Source organism: Lampris incognitus, chromosome 9 (assembly GCF_029633865.1).
Source record: "Lampris incognitus isolate fLamInc1 chromosome 9, fLamInc1.hap2, whole genome shotgun sequence".
NCBI lineage: Eukaryota > Metazoa > Chordata > Actinopteri > Lampriformes > Lampridae > Lampris > Lampris incognitus.
In genome coordinates, this window is record NC_079219.1 from 42,909,826 (window position 1) to 42,927,111 (window position 17,286).

The 17,286-nt window shown below is 40.4% G+C and overlaps 1 protein-coding gene across 1 annotated transcript in view; it reads right to left on the minus strand.

Annotated features, from left to right (window-relative positions):
* LOC130118339 (sodium- and chloride-dependent transporter XTRP3-like) overlaps positions 1-12,649 on the minus strand; it is a 53,778-nt gene extending 41,129 nt beyond the window's left edge. Inside the window, exons 1-6 of the mRNA XM_056286757.1 lie at positions 12,517-12,649; positions 11,340-11,480; positions 6,657-6,748; positions 6,285-6,512; positions 4,456-4,566; positions 3,821-4,062 (exon numbers count right to left, since the gene is read on the minus strand). Coding sequence (XP_056142732.1) covers positions 3,821-4,062; positions 4,456-4,566; positions 6,285-6,512; positions 6,657-6,748; positions 11,340-11,480; positions 12,517-12,643 — 941 coding nt within the window. The 5' untranslated portion in view covers positions 12,644-12,649. The remainder of the gene's footprint in view (positions 1-3,820; positions 4,063-4,455; positions 4,567-6,284; positions 6,513-6,656; positions 6,749-11,339; positions 11,481-12,516) is intronic.
* Positions 12,650-17,286: the final 4,637 nt, after the last annotated feature.

A 17,286-nucleotide genomic window follows, 5' to 3' on the forward strand; every position in this document is an offset into this window, starting at 1 on the left:
TGGATAAATGTTGGTGTAAACTATTATCTTGAAAGTGAAATGAGACAAAGGAGCTCAACTAAGTGTGTGTGTGTATATATATATATATATACTTAAAAAAGCATAATAGCACTCAAGACACCGCCCTCTCAGTGGCAGCACACCTTTGTTGCAAAACCTTGATGTATGCACAGTACACAGGTAAACCTCTACTACGCTTCTTTCTGTCTGCACCTCACAAAGTGTGGACTATTGAACTTTGACTTAGTCTCTGGCTTTGAAGACATTTATGTTTGTGCTATACTTAGTTGTGCCCTTTGTGTCTTTTCATGTATAGACCTGCTAACATCAAAGCTGCTGGAAATAACCTAGTATATCTATAACTTTGTTAAAAGAAACACTCAATGGTAGGGAAAGTGCTCAACAAATAAGGAGCAAAATAACCCAGTTTGTCAAGTAAATTCTTTACGAGACGGTACAAGCCTGTTTCATGCTAAAAGCAATCATCAGCTGTCAATAAAGCTACTTGGGAAAGGACCTACTATTTATTGCCTCGTCATGCACATCATGTGCACAATGTCAAATGGGGAACGGAGAGGCGCGACATTCAAAAAATTCAAAAATACATGATCACTAACAGTCCAATGGGGGGGGTATTTGGCTATTGGCATGATTTATTTATAATTGCAAAATAGGTGCTCATATGTATCTATGTCTGCAACTGCTGGTCAATTTATTCCTGTTATTCAATGTCGACATTTCTGGTTTGCAAATGATAAAATATTTTTCAGTGAGACATAGATTGCATATTTTACTACTGGTTGAGTATGCTTTGTTCTTTGAGAGGATTTTCCAGGTGGTTGAATAATTAATGTTTCTTTAAGCTGTTATATTTGGTCATTGACGGTTGCATACGAGGGGGCATGAGTCGTTCACATGGCAGTTGCAGTTGGGGGTGTCCGTTTGTGATGGTGTCTTTGATTTGTTCATGATTTTTGTGTTGTAGGACGATATTATTTGTTGAATGTTAGGCATGCAGCTGTAACTAATTTTGATGGTGTTCTTATCGACCATCTTCCTCAGTTGGTGGTCCGCACTTATCCAAGAGTTCAAATAACTACTTAATGGTGGGTTGTACTTGAGCTTAAAATTGTAGCTGCTCTTTTATAATGCTTCTTGGTATGGAGGTGTGGCTTCATTGAATATGGATTCATTAGATGATCATTTTGAGAGTCTTCTATTAATGCTTTCTGTGATGTTCTTCTAGATGGAGGCTGGGTGGTTGCTTTCTCTATGGATAAACTGCAGCGTGTTGTTGGGTTTAATGTACAGCTTGTATGGGCCGTTTCTAAGTTCCATTGAGATGTCCAGACGGTCAATTTGTTTTTTGTTTGCTTCAATTGTTATTTTTGAGAATATTTTGCATATTGATTTCTTAATTTGTTCAATTTGTTGATAGATTTCTTAATTTGTACAATTTGTTGATAGATTTCTTAATTTGTTATATTTGTTGTTAATATGTTATGTTCTTCCCCGTGTAGCTTTATTGACAGCTGATGATTGCTTATGGCACGAAACAGGCTTGTACTGTCCATGAAAGAATTTACTTGAATCACTGGATGATATATATATATATATATATATATATATATATATATATATATATATATATATATATATATATACATACATAGCAGTACAAGCTTGTTTTGTGCGTTGCGCACTCATTAGCTCCCTATATATATATATATATATACACTCACGGGCCACTTTATTAGGCACACCTGTCCAACTGCTCGTTAACGCAAAATTCTAATCAGCCAATCACATGGCAGCAACTCAATGCATTTAGGCATGTAGACATGGTCAAGACGATCTGCTGCAGTTCAAACCGAGCATCAGAATGGGGAAGAAAGGTGATTTAAGTGACTTTGAACGTGGCATGGTTGTTGGTGCCAGACGGGCTGGTCTGAGCATTTCAGAAACTGCTGATCTACCGGGATTTTCACGCACAACCATCTCTAGGGTTTACAGAGAATGGTCCGAAAAAGAGAAAATCTCCAGTGAGCGGCAGTTCTGTGGGCGAAAAGCCTTGTTGATGCCAGAGGTCAGAGGAGAATGGCCAGACTGGTTCGAGCTGATAGAAAGGCAACAGTAACTCAAATAACCACTCATTACAACCGAGGTATGCAGAAGAGCATCTCTGAACGCACAACACGTCGAACCTTGAGGCAGATGGGCTACAGCAGCAGAAGACCACACCGGGTGCCACTCCTGTCAGCTAAGAACAGGAAACTGAGGCTACAATTCGCACAGGCTCACCAAAATTGGACAATAGAAGATTGGAAAAACGTTGCCTGGTCTGATGAGTCTCGATTTCTGCTGCGACATTCAGATGGTAGGGTCAGAATTTGGCGTCAACAACATGAAAGCAAAGCAATCCAATAGAGCACCTTTGGGATGTGGTGGACCGGGAGATTCGCATCATGGATGTGCAGCCGACAAATCTGCAGCAACTGCGTGATGCTATCATGTCAATACGGACCAAACTCTCTGAGGAATGTTTCCAGTACCTTGTTGAATCTATGCCACGAAGGATTAAGGCAGTTCTGAAGGCAAAAGGGGGTCCAACCCGGTACTAGCAAGGTGTACCTAATAAAGTGGCCAGTGAGTGTATATATATATATATATATATATATATATATATATATATATATATATATATATATATATATATATATATATAGCAAATGTACATTTGTCCAGTATTTGTCCACAATCTTCAACCTGTCATTTCCATCTGTAAATATTTGATTTAAAAAAAAAAGCCAAATTAATTGACATGCTAAATATAGCACAGAGAAAACGTGCTTAGTGCTGCAAATGATCTTCTTTCATTTAGTGTATATATATCAATCACACTTAGATGTGATTGACTGATTGATGGCTGGAGACTTAGTGCTGCAAATGATCTTCTAGACTCCAAGTGTGACTGACTGATCTGATGGCTGGAGATGCTAGTAGACATGGTAACATAATTCTACTTGCTCTTGGTACTACTTTCCACACACTTGATCCCATCATCCTGTTTTTCTCATAGATATGTTTGAATACGCAGTAATGCAGTTGTAATTTATGTCTCAGATGAAAGATCTCAGTTGATTTGGATAATTCAGTATCCTCCTCAGCTAGACTGTGGAGCCCCTGTAAGGCTACAATCCCAAAGATTTACATATGGAACACATGCTCTTTTTGATAATTTCCAAATTATCCCTTGTGCTGTTTAATTTCAAAAGGAACTTGAAGTGATTAAAAACCAATGCAATTACCAAAATCACTGTGGTGACACACAGCTGAATTTGTATGTAAATCTTATCCATGCAAACAATGCTCATCCACTGTCATCCTGAAAAAGCTAAACCTGAGATTGTTATTTTTGATTTTAGGAGTTAATTAATTACTTAATATAATAAATGGTTTTTCCACAGTTTCTTTGAGCTCTTTTGCTTTTTACTGCTTACATATTATGTTTACTGTTTTTTTTCAGTCAAGATGATAGTTTTTGTTTAATGTTCGCATTTGTCTTTTTTCTTTTAGTTTTACCTAAGCACTTCAAAAATTTGTTTTGAGAAGTTATAATTGTTTTACATAAGTTTCAAGTTTTCTACACTTTATAATTTTCATAGATGTTGATCTTTAATAGAGCAAGAAAAGATTAACATTACTAATCCCTCAAAGAAAAGTCTATCCGGGAAATTGTATCGTGCAGCTGCAGAGAGACTCAGCAGTGGAGCAGTGCAGCAGTGCAGATCTTAACAGTGAACAAAACTGAAGAAGTCACCTCTCTAGACAGCTTTCATAGTTGAAGGTAGCCTTGAAGCCATAGATGGCAAATGTTACGATACTGGCAAAAATCGAGGTTCCACTATTGATGGCAGACACAACAATGGCCTGTTGCTCAAAGTTGTTATTGTACTGGTTGTAGCTGGCAAAAGCTATGAGAGATCCAAAGCCCAGGCCAAGGGATAAAAATATCTGGGTCGCAGCATTGATCCATGTAGTAGGGTTTGCAAGCTGATCCATCTGAAGACAGACCATGAAAGACACACAAACACAAAAATAAAATGCAAGAATAGCCACAAAATTTCCTTATTTTCATAGGCTCAGAGCACAATTTCCAAATTACGTCTAATCTCATTTGCATTTTTCAACAGTAATGTAAAAGTCAATTTGTTTGTTTGATTATAATAATACTGTAGTTTTGTCTGACAATGAGGTAAAAGTCTGAGCACTAGACATGTCATGTTGTGCATGAAAACAGTGTTATAGGGCTAGGCCAACATATGAATACAAAATTATCAGTGGCACTGATTAAACAACAGAATTGTGCTGTACAGATGGTAGCACTTGGTAATTAGCTCCTTTATATCCCTGTATCCTATTTACAAACCACAAACACAAAAGCCACAAGCCTACCTTGGGTGTGAACATGTATATGATGCCGTTGAAGGCCCCAGGAAGGGTAACACCTCGGATCAGGTAAATAATAAGTACCACATAGGGAAATGTGGCTGTGAAATACACCACCTAGAGATGAAGCCACACACAGGACATTCAAGGTTCAGGTCTTTGCTCATTTCTAGCCTTTGTTCTAGCACATTATTCCTGGTTTCAAAATACAGACTGCCTTGAAAAATGCCAATATGTTGTGAAAGGGAATATATTTATTGTGAACATAAAATTATAGTAAGAATGACTTGATAATATCCATTTATGTTACAATACTCATCTTTGATCTGATGAGCTGACTTAAGAATGTCTTATCCCTGCACCTTGTTTGTCTTGTTAGAATCCTGGACCTTCCCCTCAGCAGCGGCTGCTTTGTGATTATGTAATGAAGTGGGCCAAAGTACTGTAAAAGTTCCACTCATTCTATCCTAACATATTTAAAAAAATGTAACACCCTCATATTGTGCAAGACAAAACTGCAGACCTTTTATGAAGTTGGAGGTTAATAGTTTAATGACAGTCTTGGAAAAAAAAACAGCTGTCATTTTATTAGGGGACAATTGACCTCAAATTCTCCAATCTAGACAGTATGTTATAATTTGCATTTTCAACTTGAGGGACAATGATCTCTTTCATCTAACACCTGATAAGTTAATGTTCTATTTCTCATCTCAGTTTTGATTTTCAAAAGAATACCACTAATCAACCAGACCATCCATGTTAGATGAGAAGTATTTGTCTCTTTACAAATATATGACATTTGTTACCTGAGCTACAGACAGTGGGTCGCTATTTAACTAAGAGGGCTAACATCTTCATGCATGCTCAATAATCCAGGTAAGCAAATCACAGAAAGTTGAATCAGTTCATCTGGACACAACGTTTAGTGAGAGAAACATTTCATCACTCATTTGAGTAACCTCTTCAGTTTCAACTGACTGCAGGTATCCCCACCCTTATAAACAATACAGTGGCATAACGGCCACTGAAACAAAAGATCGGTTTCATATTCAAATTGCCATGAACATTAACTAGAGCAGCGATGGCTAACCGTGTGCCATGGAGAGCCATTTGTATGCAGGTTTTCATTCCAACCCGACTCCACACCAAGTGATTTCACTGATACATTCTTCCTCTTTGGTTGAAGGGTGATGGCCTGGTGGCCTGTCCAGGATGTATCCCTGCCTCCCGCCCAATGACTGCTGGGATAGGCTCCAGCATTCCCACGACCCTGAGAGCAGGATAAGCGGTTTGGATAATGGATGGATGGATGGTTGAAGGATTGCTAATCAGTGAAATCACCTGGTGTGGAGTCCAGCTGGAACGAAACCTGCATACACATGGCTCTCCATGGCACATGGTTAGCCACCTCTGAACTAGAGTTTCAGTGGCCATGTGTACTATTCACAGAGGATTGAGGAACAATGGGTAACCAAACGGGAAGTCAAAGAGGCCATCTATGTGAAGAGGGAACGACCATCGCTGAACCGCGGGGGGGGGGGGGGGGGGCTAAGAGTACATCTGTCACCATTTTACAATGCTGTGATTGCAACTATTCCCCAATCCTCTGTAAATAGTACACATGGCCATTGAAACTCTAGTTAATGCTCACGGCAATTTGCATATGAAACTGATCGTTGGTTTCCGTCGTTATGCCACTGTATTGTTTATAAGGGTGGGGATACCTACAGTCAGTTGAGACTGACGAGGTCACTCAGATGAGTGATGAAACGTTTCTCCCACTAAACATTGTGTCCAGATGAACTGATTCACTTTTCTGTGATAAGAGGTCTAACCTTTCCTGTGGACTTGAGTCCTCGAATGATAAACAGGTAGACAAGTATCCAGGCCAGAAGAAGGCAGAGTATCTGCCCTGTGTGTATGCCTCCAGTCTCATCAATGGAAGAAGAGATGTTCAGGGTTTGCCTATAGAAGAAGAACTGAGTGGGCGTTGCATGTTCGCACTCCTCCAAAGGCCCTGTCTCGTTGCTGTTGAGAGGGCAATGTGCCCACGGCAGGACAGGCTAGGATGGGAGGTGAAGGAATCAAGCCAGGGATGATTATACAGTGTTATATTCAAACGGGACAATAAATGTCCTGGTGTAGGTCCAGCATTAATATACATCTGCTATTAAAAAGTTACAGTAGCATTTCAGTTTTGGACTCACTTGAAATGAATTGAAGAGGTACCAGAAACTCCAGGCATTGATGACATTGTAATAAAGACACAGATACAGGGAAGTCACAACACTAGCTAAACCTGAAACAAGAGGATCATTGAACAGATCAAGAGATACTCTTATTTTCTCATTTCATGTATTACATATTATTCATCCATCAATACCTTTAACCAGTAATGCAAGAATCCAAGTTAAATCGGGTGTTTTACCAAGAGTCCACGGGAAATCTAAAGTATCTGACATCCAGTCGGAGTTGAGGTTCTTTTTGTTGGTAAGCATTTAAACCACTGCGCATTACCTCTACATTGCCCACAATATGATATTTACATTATTTTCAAGACATGCACACCATGCTAATAGTATATCAGCCATTCCAAGATCAAGAACCATTTAACTAACAATTCCCCAACAGTTCAAATGCATTCAATGCTACACAACTCAAGATGACAACATTGTGTACTGGGTAGTATATATATATACCACCCGGAATATCCTCTCAAAGAACAAAGCATATTCAACCAGTAGTAAAATGTGCAATCTATGTCTAACTGAAAAATATTTTATCATTTGCAAACCAGACATGTCCACATTGAATAACAGGAATGAATTGGCCAGCAGTTGCAGACATAGCTATAAGCACATATTTTGTAATTATAAATAAACATGCCAATAGACAAATACCCCCCCCCCCATTGGACCGTTAGTGATCACGTGTTTTTGAATGTCGCACCTCTTCCTTCCCCATTGGACATTGTGCACGTGATGTGCATGACAAGGCAGTAAATGGTATGTCCTTTCCCGATTAGCTTTATTGACAGCTGATGATTGCTTATGGCATGAAACAGGCTTGTACTGTCTCATAAAGATTTATATATATATATATATATATATATATATACTACCATTCAAAAGTTTGGGATCACCCAAACAATTTCGTGTTTTCCATGAAAAGTCACACTTATTCACCACCATATGTTGTGAAATGAATAGAAAATAGAGTCAAGACATTGACAAGGTTAGAAATAATGATTTGTATTTGAAATAAGATTTTTTTTACATCAAACTTTGCTTTCGTCAAAGAATCCTCCATTTGCAGCAATTACAGCATTGCAGACCTTTGGCATTCTAGCTGTTAATTTGTTGAGGTAATCTGGAGAAATTGCACCCCACACTTCCAGAAGCAGCTCCCACAAGTTGGATTGGTTGGATGGGCACTTCTTTGAGCAGATTGAGTTTCTGGAGCATCACATTTGTGGGGTCAATTAAATGCTCAAAATGGCCAGAAAAAGAGAACTTTCATCTGAAACTCGACAGTCTATTCTTGTTCTTAGAAATGAAGGCTATTCCATGCGAGAAATTGCTAAGAAATTGAAGATTTCCTACACCGGTGTGTACTACTCCCTTCAGAGGACAGCACAAACAGGCTCTAACAGGTACTATTTAATGAAGATGCCAGTTGGGGACCTGTGAGGCATCTGTTTCTCAAACTAGAGACTCTAATGTACTTATCTTCTTGCTCAGTTGTGCAACGCGGCCTCCCACTTCTTTTTCTACTCTGGTTAGAGCCTGTTTGTGCTGTCCTCTGAAGGGAGTAGTACACACCGGTGTAGGAAATCTTCAATTTCTTAGCAATTTCTCGCATGGAATAGCCTTCATTTCTAAGAACAAGAATAGACTGTCGAGTTTCAGATGAAAGTTCTCTTTTTCTGGCCATTTTGAGCGTTTAATTGACCCCACAAATGTGATGTTCCAGAAACTCAATCTGCTCAAAGAAGTGCCCATCCAACCAATCCAACTTGTGGGAGCTGCTTCTGGAAGCGTGGGGTGCAATTTCTCCAGATTACCTCAACAAATTAACAGCTAGAATGCCAAAGGTCTGCAATGCTGTAATTGCTGCAAATGGAGGATTCTTTGACGAAAGCAAAGTTTGATGTAAAAAAAATCTTATTTCAAATACAAATCATTATTTCTAACCTTGTCAATGTCTTGACTCTATTTTCTATTCATTTCACAACATATGGTGGTGAATAAGTGTGACTTTTCATGGAAAACACAAAATTGTTTGGGTGATCCCAAACTTTTGAACGGTAGTATATATATATATATATATATATATATATATATATATATATATATATATATATATATTTCATTTCATTTCATTATGAATATAATATTGATATAATGATGTGTGTGTGTGTGTGTGTGTATATATATGTGTATATAATCCTTGCAGTGGCTAGAAAAGGCTGCACTGAAGGACAGCACAGAAGCTGTGATCATAGCAGCAAAAGAACAAGCACTCAGGAGCAGATTGATTGAGCCAGGGGTACACCACACCAGAAAGACCCAAGATGCAGGTTGTGCGAAGATGCCCCTGAGACTGTCCAGCACTTAGTGGCAGGGTGTAAAATGCTAACTGGGAAAACGTGCAATGAAAGGCATAACCAAGTGGTTGGATAGTGTATAGAAATATCTGTACTGAATACAGACTGGAAGTCCTCAAGTCCAAATGGGAGATACTGTCAAAGGTGGTTGAGAATGGCAAAGCTAAGATCCTGTGGGACTTCAAGTTCCAGCTGGCTAGCCAACCAGATATTGTGGTTGTCGACAAACAACAAAAGACAGCAGTAGTGATCGATGTAGCAATCCTGAGCAACGGCAACATCAGGAAGAAAGAGCATGAGAAGCTAGAGAAATACCAAGGGCTGAGGGAAGAACTAGATTGGATGTGGAAGGTGAAATCCACAGTAGTCCCAGTGTAAGAGGAGCACTAGGGGCTGTGGCCCCCAAACTGGGAGAGTGGCTCCAGCAGATTCCAGGAGCAACATGTAAAGTCTTCTGTCCAGAAGAGTGCGGTCCTAGGAACAGCTAAGTTACTGCGCAGAACCCTCAAACTCCCAGGCCTCTGGTAGAGGACCCGAGCTTGAGGAAGACACACACCACCCAAAAAAGGGTTAGGGTTATGAGGGAAGTGTGACAGTGGTGAGGTGTGCGGTTGGAATGACAGATGGGTTCAAGTTGGAGGTGGGATTACATCAAGGATAGGCTCCGAGCCCTTACTTGTTTGCAATGGTGATGAACAGGTTGATGGATGAGATCAGGCAGGACTCTCCATGAATGTGATGTTTGCGGATGACAGTGTGATCTATAGTAAGAGTAGGGTGCAGGTTGAGGAAAGCCTGGAGAGGTGGAGGTATGCACTAGAGAGGAGAGGAAAGAAAGTCAGTAGGAGCAAGATGGAATACATATGCTAAGATGTACATTGGGAGTGATGAAGAAGGACAGGATTAGGAATAAATATATTACAGGGACAGCTCAGATTGTACGGTTTGAAGACAAAGCAAGAGAGGCAAGATTGAGATGGCTTGGACATGTGTGGAGGAGAGATGCCGGGTATATTGGGAGAAGGATACTGAATATGGAGCTGCCAGGGGAGAGGAAAAGAGGAAGACCAAAGAGGAGGTTAATGGATGTGGTGAGAGAGGCAGGTGGCTTGCGTGACAGAGGAAGATGCAGAGGACAGGAAGAAATGGAAATGGAGCAGCAAAAAGTAGTGTGTGTGTGTGTGTGTGTGTGTGTGTGTGTGTGTGTGTGTGTGTGTGTGTGTGTGTGTGTGTGTGTGTGTGTGTGTGTGTGTGTGTGTGTGTGTGTGTGTGTGTGTGTACACACACGCACACAAAACACACATAGATCAGGAGTTCAAACCCCGGTTGGGATGAGTCCCCAGTAAGAGTTGGCAGCTGATGAGTGCGCGACGCATGAAACAGGCTTGTACTGCTATGTATTAACTTTTCTTTTTCCTACATCTATCTTAATATTCCGCTCCTCATTTGTTGAGCACTTTTATCAGCACCATTGACGGTTTCCGGGGGGAAAAAAAGGCCACATACATATCGACATACATACACAATTAAGGTCAAATTTATTAGCCCCCTTTATGAAATCAAAGAAAACCCTTAACTTTTCCATGGAAATGACCATAACCAAAGTGTTTATCGTTTAATTGCTTCCAAAAGAACAAAGACAAAATCTCCACTAAGTTTGATTAAGATATTTTACTGATGCGCTGAATTGAAACAAGAAACAAAAATGACAAGGCCAAAATTATTAGCCCTCTGACAATTAATAGTCAATAGTGTAACCTTTCTGACTCACAACTGACAACAACCTCTTATGGTAGTTCCTAACTACCATATGTCTATGGCACATGTCTCTTGAGGGATCTTAGCCCATTCTTCCATTGCAAATTGTTCCAGCTCATCTAAATTGTGTGGTTTTCGAGCATGGACATTAACCTTGAGCTCCCGCCACAGATTCTCAATAGGATTGAGATCTGGGCTCTGAGAGGGCCACTCCAGGGCTTTGATTTTGGTGTCCTTCAAATTTTGGACCAACTTGGATGTATACTTTGGGTCATTGTCTTGCTGGAAGACCTAGCAGCAACCTAAAGCTAGACTGGCAGCATATTTCTTTACATTATCCTTCAAAATATCAACATAATTTTATTCTTTCTTGCTTTATACATTTAGTATAAAGCAAACCTGAAGATGTATTTTACATTCCAAAATGTACCAAATAGGGGTCTATATATATATATATAAAGACCATTTTATCTGTAACTGTATGCAGTCGCACATAAAATGTATGCTCCCTTTGGTGAGCACTCACCCACTCCTCCCAGGTAAGGGCTGATAGCAGTCCATGCCCCAATGCTACCGAGACGCATTTTCTGGCCAATGGCGAGCTCCATATAAAATAATGGCACACCCTCCAGAACCAGCATGATGAGATATGGGATCAAGAACCCACCTAAGGGTGCAAGGACAGAAAAATATATATACATGTCTCACAAGACAATCAAACACAGTTTCAAAATTCCTTTCAGGTTTTGTATTCTCATGGTTACAGAGAATACAACATGAAGAGCACACACATCACAATCACAATCTTGTTTACCGGCCATGTAGGTTTGCACAAACATGGAATGTGACTCTTGTTTCATGGCTCTCTCAGTGTACTTAACATATAACAACACTACAAAACAACAATCTTCACATATATACACAAGGATTACCTTATACAGTTAAAGTAAAAGGTGATAAAGAGCAATGGTGCAGAGAATATATCATATACATACATACACATCAGACACTGATGTGTATGTATGTGTGATATATTGTATCTTTTTGTTTGTGAAACCAAAAAAAAAAAGATGTATATAACTTGAGCTTGGACATGTTATCTGGATGGGGTTCCTGGGGTGTAAAGCCACAAGCAAGGTACACCACAAATAGATTTTGAGTTATCAGAATAGCCTGACTTTAAATTGTGTTTTGGAAATGACTTGGTTATGGGACATGGTTAGATAAGACTAAATAATAACCCACTGACAATCGCTTCATGACCAAACTGACAAGAGTAGATGTTATTATATCCATTTAGAAATTGCTGTGCGTAAAAAAGAATACACAACTATTGCAACGACAGATTGGATCTTGTATACTGAAATCAATATTCTTCCATGTGGAAATGACTGATATGGTCTTTCTATCTACCCCATGGATCCAAATCTGAATTTGTTTGAGTGGATAAATACCTGCTTATTCTTCACAGCTAGGGCAACCAGAGTGCATGGTGTAGAGAAAGTGCTTATTCCAAAGTCAACCAGCATGGTCAGTGAAACAACATTGTATTCAGTTTTTTATCCCATACTGACCTATATACTGACTAAAAATGCTTGTTTAGCTACACAAGTAAGATGTACTGGGCGCAAAATAGCATACAGCCAGTATCAGAGTACCAGCTATGGATGTCAGTGAAAGGAGTGGAAAATGCTGTTCCTTACCTCCACCATGCATTTGACAGAGGTATGGAAAACGCCACACGTTTCCTAATCCGACTGCGTATGATATGCATGCAAATATGAATTGCTTGGGATTATCCCAGTTGGGTCTGCTGCCGTCCTTTTCCATCGCTGTGTCCTTTGGCTGAGTTGCTTTATTCACTGGATTGTCTTGACAGCCAAACCAAAATGTGCCCCTGTTCCTGGGCACCCCTGTCTGGACAACAACAAATCCAACGAAAATCTCTTCTGACAAGTGTTGTGGAGGCTGCCGTTGACATCAGTAAAACCTCATGTCCCAACCCAGAAGTTTTATTAGCGCATTCTTACTCTAATGAGGCCCCACTCCCAGGAGGGAGGGTCTCCCACTTGTTTTAAGCTGCTGTTTAGATAACACAGGTGAATGTTTGATTACACGGGCTTTTTCCACTCCAGATTAACCTTTCCTCTGTCAAAAATTCTCAAACTCATACTGGTTGTTTTTCTCCATGTGGCCCAGAAGCCCACGTTTGTTTTTAGTACAGTAATGCAGTATGCTGACTGCTGTTGTTGTGTTGTTGTGTTGTGTGGTTATGATGCTAATGGACGTGGCTGCTATAGCTGCTGTGCTTTTCTTCCAAGACATTAAACACTTTATTTCTATCTGACATGCTGTGAGGCAAGACAGTATGTGTTGAAATTCATTGTAAATTGTGAATTTCAACACATAGTCCATCAGCTGGAATGTATGTTATGAAAGTAAAATGTAACCTTCAAATGGATTTAGAGCCTCAGTGTCTAAAGAATGTTTGACTAAAGCATCTAAAATGTGTCTATTATGCTGTTTTATGAATGGAACACAATAAATGCCAGTTGTAACATGAAAACAATGTTGAAAGCAAAGTTTCCACCAAGGACGTTTACATTTTTGCAACACCAGAATACCACTTCTATAAAGTATATTGCTAAATCTACTAATGTAACAACGAAAAGCAATGCGTAATAGGAAGTAATAATACAAAGACAATGTACTGTTAGACATGAGAACATGGAAAATATGAAAAAAAAAACACATTAGGAGCCAGGTTGTTTTTGCCCATATGTGAAGCATCCGGTCATAGTGGTCTGTTTTTTCTGTGCTTGATGGATTTTTTTTTCAACGACAACTATGACTAAAATGTTGGCATACTGTCACAATGTTCTGCTATAAAATTTCAAAAACAATTTCAGCTCAGTGATCCAGTGGTTGTGCAATGGTGCAGGTGTGGTTGCCTGCTATGAAGCCCATGTATTTGTTGTTGAATGTGAGCTACACTGAGAGCTGCTCGTCACGACACTGGCAGCTTTTCCTGGGAGAGAACGTCACTTGGTGACAGTGATAAATGGTCATTTGTACATGAGGTACAATGAGTTCTGCTGCTATGGGCCCCATTTCCCTAAATATATCATTGATCATCTTGTTCCCACATAAAGGAAAAAAAAAGTTAGCGTTAATATTCTTTTAGGCGACCAGGAGATTTTCATGAAGTCTCGAGCACCTCGCCTCTTGGCATATGTTGTTGAGGGAGCTAGAATATAAACAGCCAAGCTGCTGACCAGTGAACTCAAGGGAAGACCCCTCGGCCAGGGGCACAGCTGTATAACTGTGGGGAATTATTTTCTCTTGTACCCCACAGACAGAATACTGAATATAGCTTTTTGTCCTCAACATGCCCCTGTGACTCGGTTGCTGTGTGTACTGGGATTTCATAAAGGCTGTGTTTGGGTTGATGAGATGTTTAAAACCAAACATGGACCATGAAGTACAGCTGGAGTTTGAAGAGGGATACATTACTGTGAGAAGGGCATTGGAGGAAAATGATTTATCAGCAGATCTGGGGTTTAGTTAGATGTGACGTTTAAGTGGGTAGCACCTTGTCCTCTGTACTGTCCCACGCCACAACTGGGCTCTCTGCACCATGGTGGGTCTTCAAATGCTCATACCTCAGACACGGAGCTGGCTGCACACTGTTGGAACTGGGCTCAGACTAGAGCAATCCGGAAAATACTAGCTTGTTCCCCACATCTTTCAGTCTATAAGCACTAACAGGTTCTGACATCCTGCTATGTGAACTGCTGTGAAAACAGTCTCTGTGTCCCCCTCATGAGCAATTACCAACTGGTGAACTACACAACATGGTAAGACATCATTATGGACAAAGGCTTCTCAGTGGGCAGTCTTGATCCATGTTGGCAAAATGGACTTGTCACTAATTCTGTACTTTTATGTGAGTGAAGTGTTGGAACAATGTAGATCATTGTAAAAAGAAAAAAAAACGTTTAAACTCTGTTGACTTTTACTAATGACACAAGACAGTCATCTCAATAAAGAGCAGGCAAATTGTCAAATACAGCTATCAGTCTTATTCAGAGAATAAGATGTACAGAGTTGCTGCACTTGAGCAAACTCTGACAAACAACTGGAGCCAGCTGGTGGTCTCTTACTGCTAGACCCCAAACAAACATAGGGGCGGAAAATGTGTAGGACAGCTAGGACATTATATTGGCTTAGTGAAATGTAGGACAAATGACAACTATTGGACCTATAATTGAGCCTACAATCAGGAATCAGGAACATTTATTTGTCATGTCATTCCATGCACCTATGCACATGAAATGAAACAAAATATCGTTTTCCCCAGCAGTGCAACACAAAGACAAAAACACATATCCAAACTACAAAACCTACAAAACACATATATCCAACATATAAAAACATTCCATTCTTTGAGTAAACAGTGAATGAGTTAAGGCAAAATAACCTGAGAGACAGCCTAAGTGCTTGTGTTGCATCATATAAAAATAAAACTTTACAAACTCAGCAACTCATTGTAATCAACACTTGAGTGCGTTTAATCCTGGTTAAAAACTTCACCTTCACCACTGCATTTCACTAAAAAGAACTTTAACTCTGATTCAGTTTTATTATGCTTATCCTTTGATTTCTTTTTTTATCTTATTTTAACATTCTTATTTAATCTGTACCTCTTATCTCATGTGTTTTATGGCTTCGTTAAAGCACTTTAGATAGAAACGTGAAATTTGTGCAGGAAAGTATTTCCTCTGTGCATGTGTACTTAATGATTGATTTATGGCCACTTTCACACAAAGATACGAATGACACTTTTTGAGCGCATTACTTCATTATCAGCCCATTCACTGTCCTTCCAATCGCTCTCTTTCCAATCGTGAAGCTTTCATGTGCTCACTAGTGTTGCATATCATTGCCATCTGTAGAGAAATGCTTATGCAGTCATTGGACGTCTGAAATGTATTAATTGTTGAGTGATTTGCCTCTCAGTACAGAGACCCTGTGGCGGTAAAGGTCGAAAGCAAGGATTGCTTTCTTTCACAAAACATGTTGCATTCTCTTGAGAAAAGTTTAGCCCTGTCTCACCTAGTCTTGGTCCCAAATGACCTCCAAGTTACCCCAGGGCTTAATGTTGGCATAGGGGATTTGGAGAATTTACCAAAAGTCTGACTCGTTTCTCCACCCTGGCTGTTGCTGTTCTGTCTCCTACATGTGCTGATTCGGGATACCAGACTAGGTAGGGCAGCCGTGCCATGCCAAGGAGGTTTGAGTCTGGCTTCTTAAGCAGGGCCAGGAAGGTAGCCTCCACATGAACTGTCAGTAAAAAGTTCTGTAGCGCCCCTTAATAGAAACACTTCCTGCAGCACTCTCTGGCCCTGTGACTCTCTTTATGGCTCTTCGGCAGGGGAATTTATGTAATTTTGTACAAGCTAGCCACATGTAAGTGCTCTATCAAAGAAACACATTCCCTGACCTGCTTGCTTTTTTATCTTAAAAACAGATAAAATGTTCAAATGAATCATTTAAATGATTTGACTATCATTAAACATTTTGAAATCTCGTTGACTTGATGCATAGTTATGAAAATATCTGATCTCTGATATGAATCTGGTTGGTCACTTTACTAGTATGTTCAGTGGTCTATGAATGGGGCTTGGTGTGTGCGCCATCCACTGCTTTAACTGAGTAAAGACGCCTGTGTTATTCACCTCAAAAAAACACATTCAAATTCCCTGCTTTTAAATGTGTTCTGATAAAAATCGCGCTGAGGTCCCCCCCCCCCCTTGTACCTATCCAGTGATGGACTGGCGGCCTGTCTGGGGTGTCTCCCTGCCTGCCGCCCAGTGACTGCTGGGATAGGCTTCAGCATCCCCACGACCCTGAGAGCAGGATAAGCGATTTGGTTAATGAATGAATGACTGTTCCCTTCCAATTACCCCACTCTTCCAAGCCGTCCCGGTCACTGCTCTACTCACACATGCCTCCTCCGATCCATGTGGAGTCGCCAGCCGCTTCTTTTCACCTGACAGTGAGGAGTTTCACCAGGAGGACGTAGCGCGTGGGAGGATCACGCGCTACGTCCTTCCCCCAGTTCCCCCTTCCCCCTGAACAGGTGCCCCGACCAACCAGAGGAGGCGCTAGTGCAGCGACCAGGACACATACCCACATGTGGCTTCCCACCCACAGACACGGGCAATTGGGTCTGTAGCGACGCCCGACCAAGCTGGAGGTAACACAGGGATTTGAATTGGCGATCCCCGTGTTGGTAGGCGATGGAATAGACTGCTACGCTACCCAGACGTCCTTGAGGTTTTAGCATGCCCCTCACACATTTGTGTGACAGAGCACACCCTAGGCAGAAAACATTCTAAACGCTATGCCATTGCCAAATAATATGCCTTTTTAGAAAAATTTAACCTCTCTCCCCCTCTGCCATACACATG